The sequence below is a fragment of the Erythranthe guttata genome, chromosome 4, assembly GCF_056151865.1.
Source record: "Erythranthe guttata isolate IM_541 chromosome 4, IM_541, whole genome shotgun sequence".
Lineage (NCBI taxonomy): Eukaryota > Viridiplantae > Streptophyta > Magnoliopsida > Lamiales > Phrymaceae > Erythranthe > Erythranthe guttata.
In genome coordinates, this window is record NC_142536.1 from 11,595,553 (window position 1) to 11,611,288 (window position 15,736).

Sequence of the window (15,736 nt, forward strand, 5' to 3'; positions counted from 1 at the left end):
TTTGCTCTATAAACATTGTAATCTCATAGATTGCTATTTCAAATGTAATTAAGCATACATTTTAGGGATCATGTTGTAAAAGAATCTATTATACACTGATCATGAATGTAATACCAGAAATTTACATAAAAAATGGATTGAAAATGACTTCAATTTATATTTGATGATGAATAGTAAAATATCTAACGTAGATCAATGACATCAAAATTTAAAGTAGAATTCATATAGACATCTGTACAATGTCTGTATATTGGATCTCCATTAGAAGGAGGGTCATGGGAATGAAACCCACGCTTTGGGCAGTGCCTAATGACTGTCATTCCACCTGAAGTCAACCGGAAAATCCCGTGCTTTCTGATACAACAAACACATACATCGTTATTCATGTTTCCAATTTTCAATCAAAAGCAATGAAAATCAGACAAGTAACCTTGAATTGTCTCGCGGTGCCATGACAATGGCAATAGATTCTGGCAACATTATCTGTACAAGAGACGACCATTTGTTTGTAAATGAAAATGTCAAAACATATTTGCACAACTAAATAAACAACACATTCTTCAAGCTCATAAATTACTTGATACAGATAGTTAGAACTCATAGTTGCTGCCTGAAGGGGAAGTTTGAGATTAAGCTATACCTGATAACAATAGTGCGTGTGTACATCAATTGATGACATGAAACAAGATTGCGTAGGATGCGTCTGCAAATGAAAAAAAAAAAGGATAATCAAATACTTGTCCTCCATACAATTCGAAAACCAGCATACTGGCGGATAAAAACCACAGATTGGATGGACAGGGTGAATTGTCATCAAGCTACTTGACGCATGAATTTGAAATATGGATAGCAGTGCTCGAAAGCAAGAAAAAGCAAATAATTCATTTATAACCCCAGTGAAGCAATGAGCGGCAGACAATAAAATCACTAAATACTCATGGAAAACATAACAACAAGCAGATTGAATAGTTACTTCTAACTGAGGAAGCATCATAAATGCATCTTGACAAACGATAACAATAGTAAACCTGTTTAATAGTTATATCTTTTTGCAAAGAGAGAGTGAGTTCCTAGGTTTAACAAAGTAACAGCAGGTACTCACTGGATAGCCTGCTCCTATATTTACTATCTTCTTCATTTTAATAACTGAGTGAACCTAATGTTACACAGCTATTCACATTTCAGTTTTATCTTCTTTTAGTATGTTGGATGCATGAAGGCTTAGTTCCTAATTGATATTTATCGTAATCTTGTCAACTCGATGAGGCTGCTCAACAATGTTAACTATTCTGGACCACTTAACTCTGAATAAGTTTAAGAGGAAAATTCAGTATTCTAGTCCAATCATTTTTTCACAATCGGGTCTCCAAAACGCCATGAAGGAACACTGTTCATGGTTGCTCACCAGGAGTGTTTACTCACTTTTCCTTATCCTAATTCTTTCCATTCAGCTTCGAAGCATTGCTTTGAGAATGAAGGATCAGGGCTAGTTGACATCGCTGGGAAAATATGGCAATGAAATCAAAATAAGGGGTTCAGTTTTCAGTACTCTGCCACTGCTACAGTGAGAAGATGACTGAATATTTTGGAAGGTGAAATGAGCAGATTGATGGAAATGAAAGCTTATAAATTGGGAGAATAAATAGTTGGGAGAAAAAAATAATATCAAAGTCAATTAATTCGAACTATGACAGAATTGATTATTGTTTCAACAATAAAGTTATGTAAACGTAACTAAAAGCTCATGAACTGTTTGCATACAATCTTGAAAGTGCTTAAGCTCAATGGACTGTTGGCTCAAAAAATACTGGAGCTGTCTTCAGCTGCTTGGATCCTATAGTTTTTTTTTATTTCAACTTAATGCATTTCAAGCCAATTTGCGAATGTCAGAAGCCGAAATGACTAATTTGCGCAACAAGAGTTTAAAATTGAGAAGTTGAAACACATTCTAAACACCGGTGATAATAAAAAATGAGATGTAGGCTAGCTCAAGCCCACCCAAAGGTAGAATATACACTTACATGAATCCATCCTAGAGGAAATAGACACTGCTTGTCTTGCACTTCAAATATTTCTTCCTCATTAGTCGTTTGGCACTGCATAATAAAAGTGGTTGTGTATAAAATTCACACATAATCAACTTGTGATTTTCTGTAGGCATGTGCACACCATATCTTACCGAATCTGGTGTTGATTCTTGCTTTGGAATAATGAGAGCCGTGATGTAATATTTTCGGTTTTTCTGTGGCAATTAACAAAAATGATTTGTGTTAGAACAAATATATAGATAAATAGTCCCATGATATTAAAATGATCACAGCTATAATTCTCAATCTTTGAGCCGAAAATCAAAATTTTAGCGATACTTACAAGTGAACCCGCAAGGACGCCACATGTTTCTAAGTTTTTATTTGTGTTTGGCTTAGCTATCTTCATAAAACTGTCCATCAATTTGGTTGGCTGATATAAGAACAAGTACCATGATCAATATCTAAGCTATTTAAGCTTCACTAAACATACAGATGTTTAAGAAGATAAATCGTGCTCAGACAGGAAAACGAAAATTTGCATTGACAATAATACATAAAACCTTACTAAATGCAACTGCAGGGGATCTTCGTAGCATACTAAAGCATCATTGGAAGCATCGTCCATCCCACATTCTGTTCGAGCACCAGACGGGATCAAATCTTGTACATCTGCTAGAACAGGAGGGGGAGAAGGTTGTCTAATAATATTGGTTTCTAAAGAACTTTCTTCATCTTCAAAAGAAATTAGAGAATCAGATTCTTGAATCAGGGGCTTATTATTTTTTGGCTGAACTACAGATTCCAAATTTGATCTTTCTTGTTCAGGTCTGCTTTCATCATCTCTCTCCGTTGTCCCATCTTTGATACATTGCTGAGTGTCGCTAACCCTATAAGGATACAAAACATACTTCAAAAGTTACGATACATCCAATGAATAGAGAACAAGGGCTGAAATATTATTACTGATAATAAGATTACTGAAAATCGAGTTATATATCACAGAGTCGCATGCTTTTTATATCTAAATTCTAACATCAAATAGTAGCTTTCTAGAAATTCAAATGAAATAATGGCCTGATATTAGTTTTAACCTTGGGATCTGAAGAGGAGTGAAGTCTACACTGCTTGGATACTGAACCTGCATATGAAATAAAATCAAAAAAGCTGTTGAAATTAATAAAATGCAATATACAGCAGGAGATCGTCATACCACCTTATAATTACTAGGAGGTTGCCATTGCCCACGAAGCCCATTTGGGCCCAAAATAGAATGTTTAGAAAGAGTTTCCTCTGTTGGGCGGGGAATACTTAATGATCTATGGAAAAGCAAAGAAAGATTGAAAAAACATTGAGAAATATTATCATGATAAATCCAGTTCTTTATAAATGTTTGCTTCCTAATGTTACACATGAAAATGTCAGTCAGAACATGAAAAGTGACCCCATGATAGTATTAAAATCTTATAAAACGTTTGACATAATGACAAATGATAATCGTAAGTAGTTTCCAAAAATGCATATTCTCTTTTGCACAACGAATGTGAGTGGTGACAAAATGGAAACTTACATTCTGCGAAGATTCTCTTCTACAGCTTTCGGACCTTGATATCCTAATTTGCTAGTAACAGGTTGTTGTCTCTGTACGATGTAGAATAAAGATATAATTTATTTGTTGAGGAGAAAAATCACACGCAGTACATAGGAGAATTTACGAACTTCCTCAATACCATGATTAATAAGTGAAGACTAATCATAAGTAACATGTTTCAGGCAAAATTTAAGACTAAAAGGTACAACATTGCAATGACACAGTAGTAGCTGACTATGTGCAATAACTATACCTTATTTGTACTGTAACCATTGAAGTTTTGTTTGATTGCAGGCCATGCAACTGAAGAATCCAGCGAGTCATCTTGACGAGGATTTTTCTGCTTATTTAGTTGATATGTTTGTTTAATGTGCAACTCCTGAAGTTTTTCTTGGACAGCTGGTTTCAGTTCCTCAAGCTCAGTCAGTGCAGTTATTAATTTCTGCAGTGACACATTAACGAAAATAACAGGCTTTAAAAAATTAACCAGAAAAAAACATTGCAGCAATAACACCAACATCAACAGTACAATAAGAGTAATAAAAAAATGAGCAATAGTCGTTAGTTGTTACCCTTTTGAGAGAAAGTTTATTTCCTTGTGGAGATGTCTTATAGTCACGATGGCAAGGTATTGTCTCAGTCACCAAACTAAAACAAACGGAAGGACAACAGGCAACGTTCATAAGATAGGTTTTTCCATTAAAGAGGAATTGAGAGTAACTTAAGCAACAAATATAGAAACAACATTATTCCTCACCTTGAAAACCGCAAGAGCATGACATACAAATCAATGATATTATTTTCTTCACGAAAGATGTCAGCCTACATGATGAAAAATAGGAATAAGTCCCGAGATTGTAGGAAATAAATAAAATGCATGATAGATACATCTTATGACGAGGAAAAACAATGATGAGAAACAAAGGATCCAATCAATAACGTTACATAAAAGCATAAATACAAGACATAAACTTCATGAAACTGAAATATCCAAAAACCATTACCGATAGACTATTTCGGCAAAATATCAGTTCTCCAGCACTCAAAAAGTGCTGACACTAATAAACTCAAAAGGTAAACTGAAACCATCTCAGAGTTCAAGCACAAAAATATAGAAGTTCATCTACAAGAATCGAACTACCAGGATGTCTTGTTAAAAGAACAATATACCTAAATTATCAAGATTTAGTCAAACATTGACATTGTAATTGCCACTCGTGTAAAATAAATAAACAAAGGTAAAGGAAACAACAATAAAAATATATTATATATATATATATATAATCTGCGAGGTAGCATAACAACAAAATTAAATTTCAAAGCAATGCAGTACAGTACATATCAAGAAAGCATCCCCATATTTTTAAGGTTTAATCAGATATATTCAAAGTCAGAGGAAATATGGACCACCCAAATGGCCCCATAGCACATGCTTTGCATTCTAACACTAGATAGAGAACTGATCTATTTTCAAGGAAGTGATTATTCTGAATAAGTTCATGATGTTTGAATAAACTTATAAAGAACTGTTTCCACCGGAGCACCAAGTATTTCCAACATTAGAATTCTGCAAATAACTTTTGATGCACAAACTACAGATGGAAGGCGAAGCAAAAAGGTGATGGGTGATTAGAATATAGGGAATGTAACATCTAGAATATACGGATCTATCATCATCATAGAGCAATTAACTAATAATAGATCAATAATAATTAATGGGGCTACCAACCAATGAGACGACTGGTACCAATTCAAAGATTGTGGAGATTACAACTCCAACAGTAACCATTGGTGATTTAGCGAATCTCTAAGGCTACGCCTGGAAAGCTTTTGGTAAGGCTTTTCCTTCCTCCAGTCAAAGACCAAAGTCATGCTCATCATTTCTTGCCCCAATCACATTTTTTTCTTCTTCCAAACACAATAGTACCCACAATACAGCATCATCATTAAGTTTTGTAATTTCTATGTTATTATAATATGTGTGTCTGTTTGTGTGTGTGTGTGTGTGTGTGTGTGTGTGTTTATGTTATTTTTCAAAATTTAAAACATACAATATTCGAAAAGTATTATGTGACACAACTATCCACATAAGATGACATCTACAGCACAATTTGTCTACTTTAGCCTGAAAAAAGATCTGGTTCAGTATATAGCCTGCGGATCAGATTTAGTTTCTCAAAAGTTTTCACTGTAGATGGCATTAGTAATTTCAGTCATTCCTCATCAGGCTACAAGAAAGTACAAAAGAATAGATCGTCAAAGATTCAAACTCCTTTGACTATGGTCTCGGCTAAATCAAACAACCACCAGCATAGGCTATACTTGGTAATATTTGGTTTTACTGGGGAAAGTGTTCTGAAAAAATTTAGAGATAAAGCAGTAATTTTTGTTTGTGTTTTTTGTGGGATAACTTGGACGACAGAAATCATATCATGTAAAGCTGTATCAATAAAGTGGTGTCACATTAGTATTTTTCCTGTTTCCTTTTTTGGTCATACAATGTTTTTAATGTAAAAAGGAGATGATATGCAATTACAGTAATAAAACAATTTTCAAATTTAATGATTATGCTACGTAGTGGATCCAATTTGGGCTCTCATAATTTGAAATATTAATGATTATGATGCATTGTGAGTCCAATTTTGGATTTGTGATGGTGTGTTTTGCGGGATGAGTGTGACAAAGACATTTTTGATCCAGGGGAAAAAAGACATTCAACCAGATGCTAACCAAACAAGGCTTCGTGAAACTCTAACACAGAATGCTAAAAATGTTTTCAGAACATTAGCTTCGTGCCTAATCATCAAGATTCCATACACTATTAATCCTTACGATGTCCTAATTAGAATGCGCTCTACATCAATTCAGAATTCCAAAAAATCCAAAAGTTTCATCTTCTAACTCTCGCACAAAGCTCTACATCAATTCAGAATTCGGGATAGAGTGCTTATCAGCCAAGGATTGGCTTTATCATCACCACATTTGCTAAATCCCAACCTGGGTACTCTACAAGAATCGACACAGTGGAATGGTCTGGCCAACACGTTGTTGACTAAGAAGAACGGATTTAAGAATCTCAGAAGTGTGTTGATAACAGTGCATCAAAACTAGTGAAGATGAACGAATGCATCAAAACATAACTTAGAGATTACAATATGTTTTATTCATGTATGATTTCCTGAGATTAAGTCCACTATAACTGAGATCACAATTTGATAAAGAAAAAACAACAGTAATTAATCCTACTGAGGCTCAACTAAGAGCTCATAAAACATGTCACAAATACTGGACCAAAATCCAAAAAATTAAAGAGTTCAATTTGGCATTTTCTTGCAACAAATTGTAGTCTCGGAAGCACAGATAGAAAACAAGAAAGAAGGTGAATTGGGTGGTGGGTTTACCTTGTTGAGAATATTATGGGCGATGCGGTAGTAGTAGGAAAGAGTAATCCGATTATCAACAAGGACCTTCTCAGTAGTAGCGGAGATGTTGATTGTTCCTTGAGAAGAAGAAGAAGAAGAAGAAGAAGAAGAAGATCGAGCCGCCATCGTTGATGATTTGACTTTCTGCGATTTTTGATTTATATTCGGTGGAATCCGAATTAGCAAACAAGGTAGGGTTCAGGTTGAACTACCTTCTCCAACCCCAGTGGAATTGGAATTTAATCTTCTGCTTTCACTTTCATTTTAGGTTTTACTTCTAAACCTTCTCATTTGTTCAACTCAATTCCGGGATATTTTGCCTGTCCCCTCATCCACCATTTTTTTTCCCTTACATATAACTAAGCTATTATTAATTTATTTTCAGCACATTTGGTACATTTCCTATAAAAAATTATTAATTTTTAAATTAGATAGTCCAAAGACAGAAATTCTTCCCTTTTTTTTTTTTTTATCTAAATTCTTCTTTTTTGCTTCTTTTCAAGCCCATAGGATTTGATCACTTCTCACCATTATAACTAGGACCGGCAATTGAGCCGGGTCTAACTGAAGCCCAATGGTTCGGTCCAATTATATTTGAGCCGAGCATACTTTATAGTGAGTCGGGTTGAGTTTGAGCTATTTTATTAAACCCGATTTATTTATGAGTCGAGTTTGAAACTACTATGACTCAACCCGAATAAGACCCGACCGATTAGGTTAATAATAAAATATATAATATATTTATTATTTTAAGGGTTTTTTGTGCATAAGTCCCTGATCAACCATTTTTGTAATTCTAGGTTCAGGGGTTATATCTCTTTCACCAATAAGTTCATCCAATAAATATGTATTATAAATAAAGGAAAAATTAATGTATATGACAAAATTACCCCTAACCAGTTACACCAAATTCTTAATTGTAACCCCGATTTAATCAATTTTGACCACAAAAATCCAATTTTAACTTGTTTCTTTCAATTTATTTTTTTTTTCAGAAATTATTTTTTTGCCGCTGGTCTCCGGCGTTGACTTTTTGTTTTTGATTTGTTTTTTCCGCCGCCGGTTTCCATCGTTGACTGCTGTCCGACGTTGATTTTTTCTAGTGGGTTTTTTATTTTATTTTTTAAGTCCGCCGCTAAACGTTGACCGTAATTGTGTTGTCATAAACAATAATTATACTGTCATTGATAGTAAATTAACATAATTATATTGTCACTAAAAGTACATTAGCATAATTGTACTGTCATTCACAATACATTTATTGTTAATATTACAGTCAACAACAACAAAAATTGTTGTTTAAACAAGGGCAAAAAGGTGTTAAAGAAAAAAAATCGAAAAAAATCAACGCCGGACACCGATAACGGAAAAATCAGGAAAATAAAAAAGCGAAAAAATCAACGCCGGAAACCGGCGAAAAAATTAGGAAGAAAAAAAAAAGTCAAAGGCGGTAACGGACGATATTGTCCATAAAATTGTGTTTTGGGTTAAAATTGAATAATTTGTAAAATTTGGGGTCAAATTGAGGTTAGTTTAAATTAAAGGATGGAATTGGAGCATATTAAAATGTGAGAGGCTATTTTAGTCTTTTACAAACCTCTAGATCATGTGTGGACTTTTTCGTGAAAGAGTATATTGTCTGGACCCATTTATGAATAAGTACCCATTGATGGGCTTATTTGTAAAGTGCCATTATTTTAATGTTATGACAACATACAAGTTACAACCGTACAAGACTATTTTATTTTGCAAAATAAAAAGAATTAAGTGGTGGCGGTGGCCATAAGGAGAATATGAATCAAATGCAAAATACTCACTGAAACCCAATTGCTGAAATTTATCACCGAGATTTGAGAATATAAAACGTTTCCAATAATAACAGTTCTAATCATTTTTTACTTCTTTCAGTCTTGTTTTATAAGTTTTTCCAATAACTTTCAAAGATTGTTTTAGGGTTTTTTATTTTTTGGCATCAATGGAGGTAAATCTTGTTTATTAATTCTTTTTATAATTTTTTGTTACTCATTACAGTTATATAGTAATGGGGTCCGATATAAACCAAACTCGAATAAATACATGAGCCGAGTTTGAGCCTATACTAATGAGGCTCGATGGTATGTGAGCTTGAATCTATGCAATGAAGCCCGATGGTATATGAGCTTGAGCTGACCCAAGCTCGATTCACATGGTCCGATTGACAGCCCTATTTTATAACCCTATGTCTTGATCATTGTATTGAAGCCTATAGGGTCAGGTAACCAACCACCTTATAAACCATATATGATCCCTTCTTACCGAAGACCGTAGACTAAAATTATCTTACTTTTATAACCATATACCTTCAATATATTGATAAGACATGCATGCAATGAAAAATTATCGGAAATCTCTTTGAAAAAATCAATCTAAGTTCAACAAATAACCCATATATTACGAACCCGAACTAACTACGCGGAATCAAACTACCCCTAGGTCCTACACTACCGACTCGACCTACCCTTGGTTATTTAACCGAGACTTAGAAAAAATTTCCAAAACAATTTTATATTTTTAAAACCATGACACTTATGCACTCAACACATGCGCCCTTCTACTTACCATTTTCTCATTTTCACACCTAATGATCAATACAAATAAGCAAAATAAGATCATATAGCAATTTTCAAATAAGCACAATAAGACCAACAATCAAGTACACTCAAATAATTAAAGATCTTATGCATGAAAAACTTCGCTATTCATAACCAAAGTTCTTATTTTATTTCTTAAGGCCTCTTTTGGTTGGGCTGATCTGGGTGGATTGATCCTCTAATCCACTCAGATCTTTGATTTGGTTCACAACTATTGGGCTACAGATTGATCCTGGGCCCGGGTACCCATCAAGCGAATGGCGGATCGCACATCAGGCCAAGGGAGGTGAGTTTAGGTAATCCGTTTAAATGTCAGCCCAAACCACATGTTCTTTTACTATTTTGTCCTCACTTATTTCATGTATTTATAAAATTACCCCATATAAATATCAATTTTCATCCCCAAATCAAAGACTGATACCCTAGAACACAAATCATGTCGTTGTGATTTCACCGGCGTTAAACCTAATTCCACTCCGTTTCTCGATTGTGTGGATTTTTTTTTTCATATTGCAATGGTTTGTAGGTAATCGATTGATCGTTTATGTTTTGTTAGGGCCCTATTCTGGAATATACGTGCAGCAGCTTCTTCCGATCGTCGGTGGATCGGTGAGCCCTGCCGGAGTTAGACCTTCTGGAAAACGCTGCCTTCCACTACACTATCTTCGTTGTCAGGTGTTAGTGAACAAATTTTCCGACCTTTTTTTGACAGAATTCATTGAACAATTCCTTGTCATTACCAATATAGATGAATGAGGGAGGAGTTATATTTTCGAATGGGAGGCAGGGTGATGCGATCTCTTGTGTATCATAAGATTTCTTTACTGAACGTAAGAAAACTCTTGTTTATTATTTCTCTTCATCATTATAAAACCCTAGCACAATACGACTATTTAAAGAGAATAAAACCCTAGAATCCTAATTTAACTAGGAAAGATAATTACCTATACTAATTAAATACTTAATATATATGATAACCCTAAACAGACGTAGGCTATATTCCTTATAAATAAACTATTCTAATTAATTAATAATAAAATACTAACTAACTAATAATTAAATAATATATTAAATTGTATGTCGTATCAAACCACCCCTCTTGAAATGAACCTTGTCCTCAAGGTTCGAGTCAATTTGCGTTTCCACCTATGTTTGACTTCATCGACTTGCTTCCCGATTGACTTCGACTCTGACTCCGAAAAACATGATGAACGATCAAGATCTTTACCACACTGTTTATGTTGATCGAACGAACTCCTAAAAGCTTTTGGAAAGATTCTCAATATTTTTCCCGATAAATAAGCCTCTTCAATTACCTTTTCAGATTCCGGTTCATTCACAATCACCAATTCTTGTTCGTCTTTTTTCCTTTCAACATCATGGAAATCTCCCAATATCCATTGTAGTTCTTCATTCTCATCTTTGGTTAATTCCTCATCTTCGTCCCAAATTACCTCAGTTAAGACGAGTGATTCTTCGTTCTCCTCCTTGGTTGGTTTCTCGTCTTCATCCCAAATTACTTCAACTGAATCCAATAATTCTTCTTTCGGCGAACTCACAAAAAATTGGGGCTCTTCGAAAAAGTCATCATCGTCTTCTTCCTCTCCCTCCGACGATAGGCTTGGCAGTGGCGGTGGTGGCGATGGCCGTGGCGGTGACGGGCAACGGTCCCTTCGGCAGCGGTCCCTTCGGCTTTTGTGATGGCGTTGACGTCGTCCTTGACTTTGTTCGAGCAATTTCTGAAAATTAATCCGTAATTTCTCTACGGATTTCTCCAATCGCTCTAACCGTCTTGTTTCTGACATCGTGATTTTCACAAAGTTTTGATGTGATCTCAACTTTGCTCCAGCGTAGCTTTGATGTAATCGCTGCCTTGCTAACGAAGCGTTGGTGTTATCGCAACTTCGCTCTGATACCAATTGATACGTTCTCTTGTGTATCATAAGATTTCTTTACTGAACGTAAGAAAACTCTTGTTTATTATTTCTCTTCATCATTATAAAACCCTAGCACAATACGACTATTTAAAGAGAATAAAACCCTAGAATCCTATTTTAACTAGGAAAGATAATTACCTATACTAATTAAATACTTAATATATATGATAACCCTAAACAGACGTAGGCTATATTCCTTATAAATAAACTATTCTAATTAATTAATAATAAAATACTAACTAACTAATAATTAAATAATATATTAAATTGTATGTCGTATCACAGGGGCTGGGTATGACAAAGGTGAAAAAGTGCAACTGGTTTTTGTCCTATCACGATGAGTGAGAAGGTTGAATTTGGAAGAATTGGTGAAATGTGAGTTAATTTTGCCAACCAACAACAACTAATTTCAAACAAGTAGAAAACAAATTTTTAGTATTTGAAATTGAAAATTGACCCGTCTAAAACTGTGATTTTAAATGGTCATATTTATAATATTTGTTGCCTTTTACAATTAGAACAAGGCGGAACATGCATTGCACAATTTCTTTGTTGCTAACGGGTTTCCCTACTACGACACTTGTGAGTTGGTGTTTGTGGAGAAAGAAGCGGGGGGGATTGAGTTAAGTGTCAACAAAGACTCACGATTGACGAAGGAGATGGATCGGGCGTTGAGACGGGTAAATGAAGATGATGGCCTGTTCGAGTTTGCCCCCCTAGACGAGGCATATGCAATGGTTCCGGAACGAGAACTGCCCTATTGTGCCGTATGAGGGTGTGAATGAAGTTGAACCGAGGGTTATTATAGCGACGAGACCGAGGGGTTCTCGGATTTTACGGATCGTTGATATCGAGCCAAGTAACTCGGTCGTTGTGTTCTCCAACATTGCTATACATTTATTTTTCGTTTAAGCACATTTGAACCCTTGTATTTGTTTCATCGTCTTTATGTTTTTGCGATTCCGTACTAGTTTGTTTTTCAATTATCGAACTTCTGTTATTATTCAACTTTGATTTTAGTGTGATTCCGTACGACTTTAATTTCCAATTATCAAACATCTATCACTCCAACTTTCGTTTTCATATTTTCACTTTACCATTTGTATGTTTAATATTAAGTGTGTCTTCAAAATGCATAAGAAAAATTTAAGCATCCATTTTCAAATTTCTGGACAGTAGACAATTTATTAAAATTAATGTTGCCAAGTTAAACTAACAAACATATGTTGTTAGGTTATATATTCAATATAATTTTATAAACCGAAATACATGAAAATATTTATAAATATTTATTAACCAAAATACAGTAGAACACGTAAACTTAAAAAACAATATCTATAAAGATTATTGAGTGGCGGCGTCGAAACATGAAAATAATATTACAAACCGAAATACATAGGCGAGAAAATTTAATACTAACACCGAAAAACTAGCCGATTACATGGAGGTGGGAAAATACTACGGTAAATACTAATATTAATAGTACGGAAAAATATTAGGAAAAACTAGCCGAAAACATGTTGATTGGAAAATTTGGACTCGGTTTAACCCGAACGAGCGAACAAAATTGGAGGGGCGATTTTATAAAACAAGAAAAAATGGTTGCCGTAAGAAGTGGTGGGTTCAAACAGTGTTTTCCATTATTTTGGGGTATATATTATAATAATAAAATAAAAAAAAAAAAAAAGGGTGGTATGGTAAATAACCACATTATCCATCCCAATCAACCCAACCATTTGTGAGATTAGCACACCTAGTTTCAATCCCATAAACCCGAATTCCACCAACCAAAACTGAGATCCCATCCAACAAACACTAATCCATACAGTAAAATTTTAAAGGAACCCCAAATCCCATCCCATCCCATCAACCCAACCAAAAGGGGCCTAAGAAGTCTTTCATGAATAAAATTCAAGATCATCAAGTTAAAGCTAATTTTGTAACTCTTCGCCAATTAACATAAAAATGCTAGATCTTAACATGCCAGACACTAGATCAAACAATTTCATCATCGAAGTATTTTTTCCCAAAAAATTGAACACTACATATGCATAACAAATTCTTCTTCTTTATAAATTCCACATGCATCAACATCATTGTTTCATCAAATAAGCAAATATAAAGATTTCACTAGTTAAGTCAAAAATTCCAAATATTTTTACCAAACAACTATCAACTACTAGATAATCTCATGCAAGACATTAATTAAATCAAATACACCATCTAGGCCATTTTCCCCCAAATTTTTCGAAAAATATAGAACTTCAAAGAAAAACTTTTCCCCTCAAGATATTAACATGTAATCATGAATAACGTCATTAGGGCACATCAGCGGCTTATTCCAAGTGTCCTCCACGATTAAATCAGCTACGAGCTTAACGCTCATTTTTACCTTCTTGACAGCACTAAATGCCAACTCACACGTGTGGTTTTTCTCGTACGTGCGAATAATACAATATCCGGTTGAAGGTTGAATTGTAGCATGAATTCTCCACAAAATAATTATTCAACTCTCTAAGCTTACAAACTGCAGTCACTCTCTTCGTATCGTTTTTTGATAAAATTGAATCCAAATCCAAGCTCATATGCAAACTTAGCCAAACATATTCTAAATTCTGAACGTCCCCCACGAAAAACTTGTCCGACATCGGCTATCAAATTTATCTAATGTGAGCTAAGCAAAGTCTTTTGGGGGGGGGGATGTCACATAATGTGTTGCATGGGGGATTAACTACTGCTTCAAATGCAGCGAGAGGTAACACACTTGACGAACCTACCATAGAGCTGTAACTAGTAGCGGACGTACCAAGAGATGCATGAACTTCCTTCACATGCAACAATTTCAATCCTTTTGAATCGACCATTGTTCCACAATAATAAATAACCCTTTTACATCTTCATCATCGTTGATTGAAAAAACACCAATCTCAGGGACAGAGGACGATAATGACAGGTTATCAACACTTAAAGAATTCCATCTTGAACAAATAAAATGCACAAGATTGGAAAAACTCATCCCTCTTGTAAAATCTGTGATCGAACAAAATGCATCATATCTCAATAACAACACAATAGAACTAGTCATCCTGCAATTTCATATAAAACATAATTACACTGTTAATAACAGTCACATTACTAATACATCCAGTAAATCCGTGTATACATTCTATTATACTGCCAATGACAGCAACATTATATAAACACTTGCAGACTAACATAGGAACACATAATTACACTGTTAATAACAGTCACATTACTAATACATCAAGTACATCCGCATATACATGCAATTATACTGCCAATGGCAACAACATTATATAAACGCTTGCAAAAGAAACATAGCAAAACATAGTTATACTGCTAATAACAGTCAAAATGCATAAACAACGAGCAAAATAACATACACATGCAATTATACTGCCAATCACAACAGCATTATATAAACATTTCAAAAAAAAAAATAGCGTGAAAACAAAAATACACAACAAACAAAAAAACACATTTTTGTGAACAGTCATTGAACGTCCATACATCACGGTGTTCAATTTACTAGAATTTAAACTATACATATATCGATGTTGACATTTGTAAATTAAAAAAACATTCGCATGGACATAAAAAAATTGACACACCTTCTTTGAAAATTATACTTCAGCAGATATGATCGGCGGTAAAAGCTGGAGAGGACGGCCGGCGAGATCCATCGCGAAACAGCTAGATGTAGCTCAGTTTCAAGATGCAGAGGTACAGAGAAGAATTCGAAAGAGAAGAGAGAAGAATCGCGCACAAAACATGAAAAACGAGCATAGGGCTTTCAATTTTCAGATTATATACAGTGGTAGTTATGTCCGAAAAAAACACCCTTGCCTTGATTTTAAATAAACTTTTAAGTAGTGGATTTTTTGCAAAACAAAAAAACTGGATGTCTCTTTTCTAATTAAGTCCATGTGTCATGAGTTTATTTGCCATTTACCATTTAATTAAAGATAGGGTTAGTTTAGTAAATTCCCGTTAGGATCTAACTGTAAGATTTTTTTCAAAATTAGCGCAGAGGGTTTTTTTATTTCCATACGGAGTGATTAGCATTTGAAACTATGGTTTGAGGACTTTAATGTATTTTTCCCAAAAT

The 15,736-nt window shown here is 34.5% G+C and overlaps 1 protein-coding gene across 1 annotated transcript; it reads right to left on the bottom strand.

Annotated features, from left to right (window-relative positions):
• On the bottom strand, positions 1-7,484 carry AMSH1 (associated molecule with the SH3 domain of STAM 1). The gene is made up of 14 exons (XM_013001568.2): positions 7,020-7,484; positions 4,376-4,440; positions 4,191-4,266; positions 3,872-4,060; positions 3,598-3,668; positions 3,244-3,346; positions 3,122-3,168; positions 2,596-2,917; positions 2,371-2,460; positions 2,180-2,242; positions 2,022-2,096; positions 641-703; positions 431-483; positions 1-354 (listed from the first exon to the last, which is right to left on the bottom strand). Exons 1-14 carry the CDS (start codon positions 7,164-7,166, stop codon positions 183-185), a joined length of 1,536 nt encoding a protein of 511 aa, XP_012857022.2. The 5' UTR covers positions 7,167-7,484; the 3' UTR covers positions 1-182.
• Positions 7,485-15,736: the final 8,252 nt, after the last annotated feature.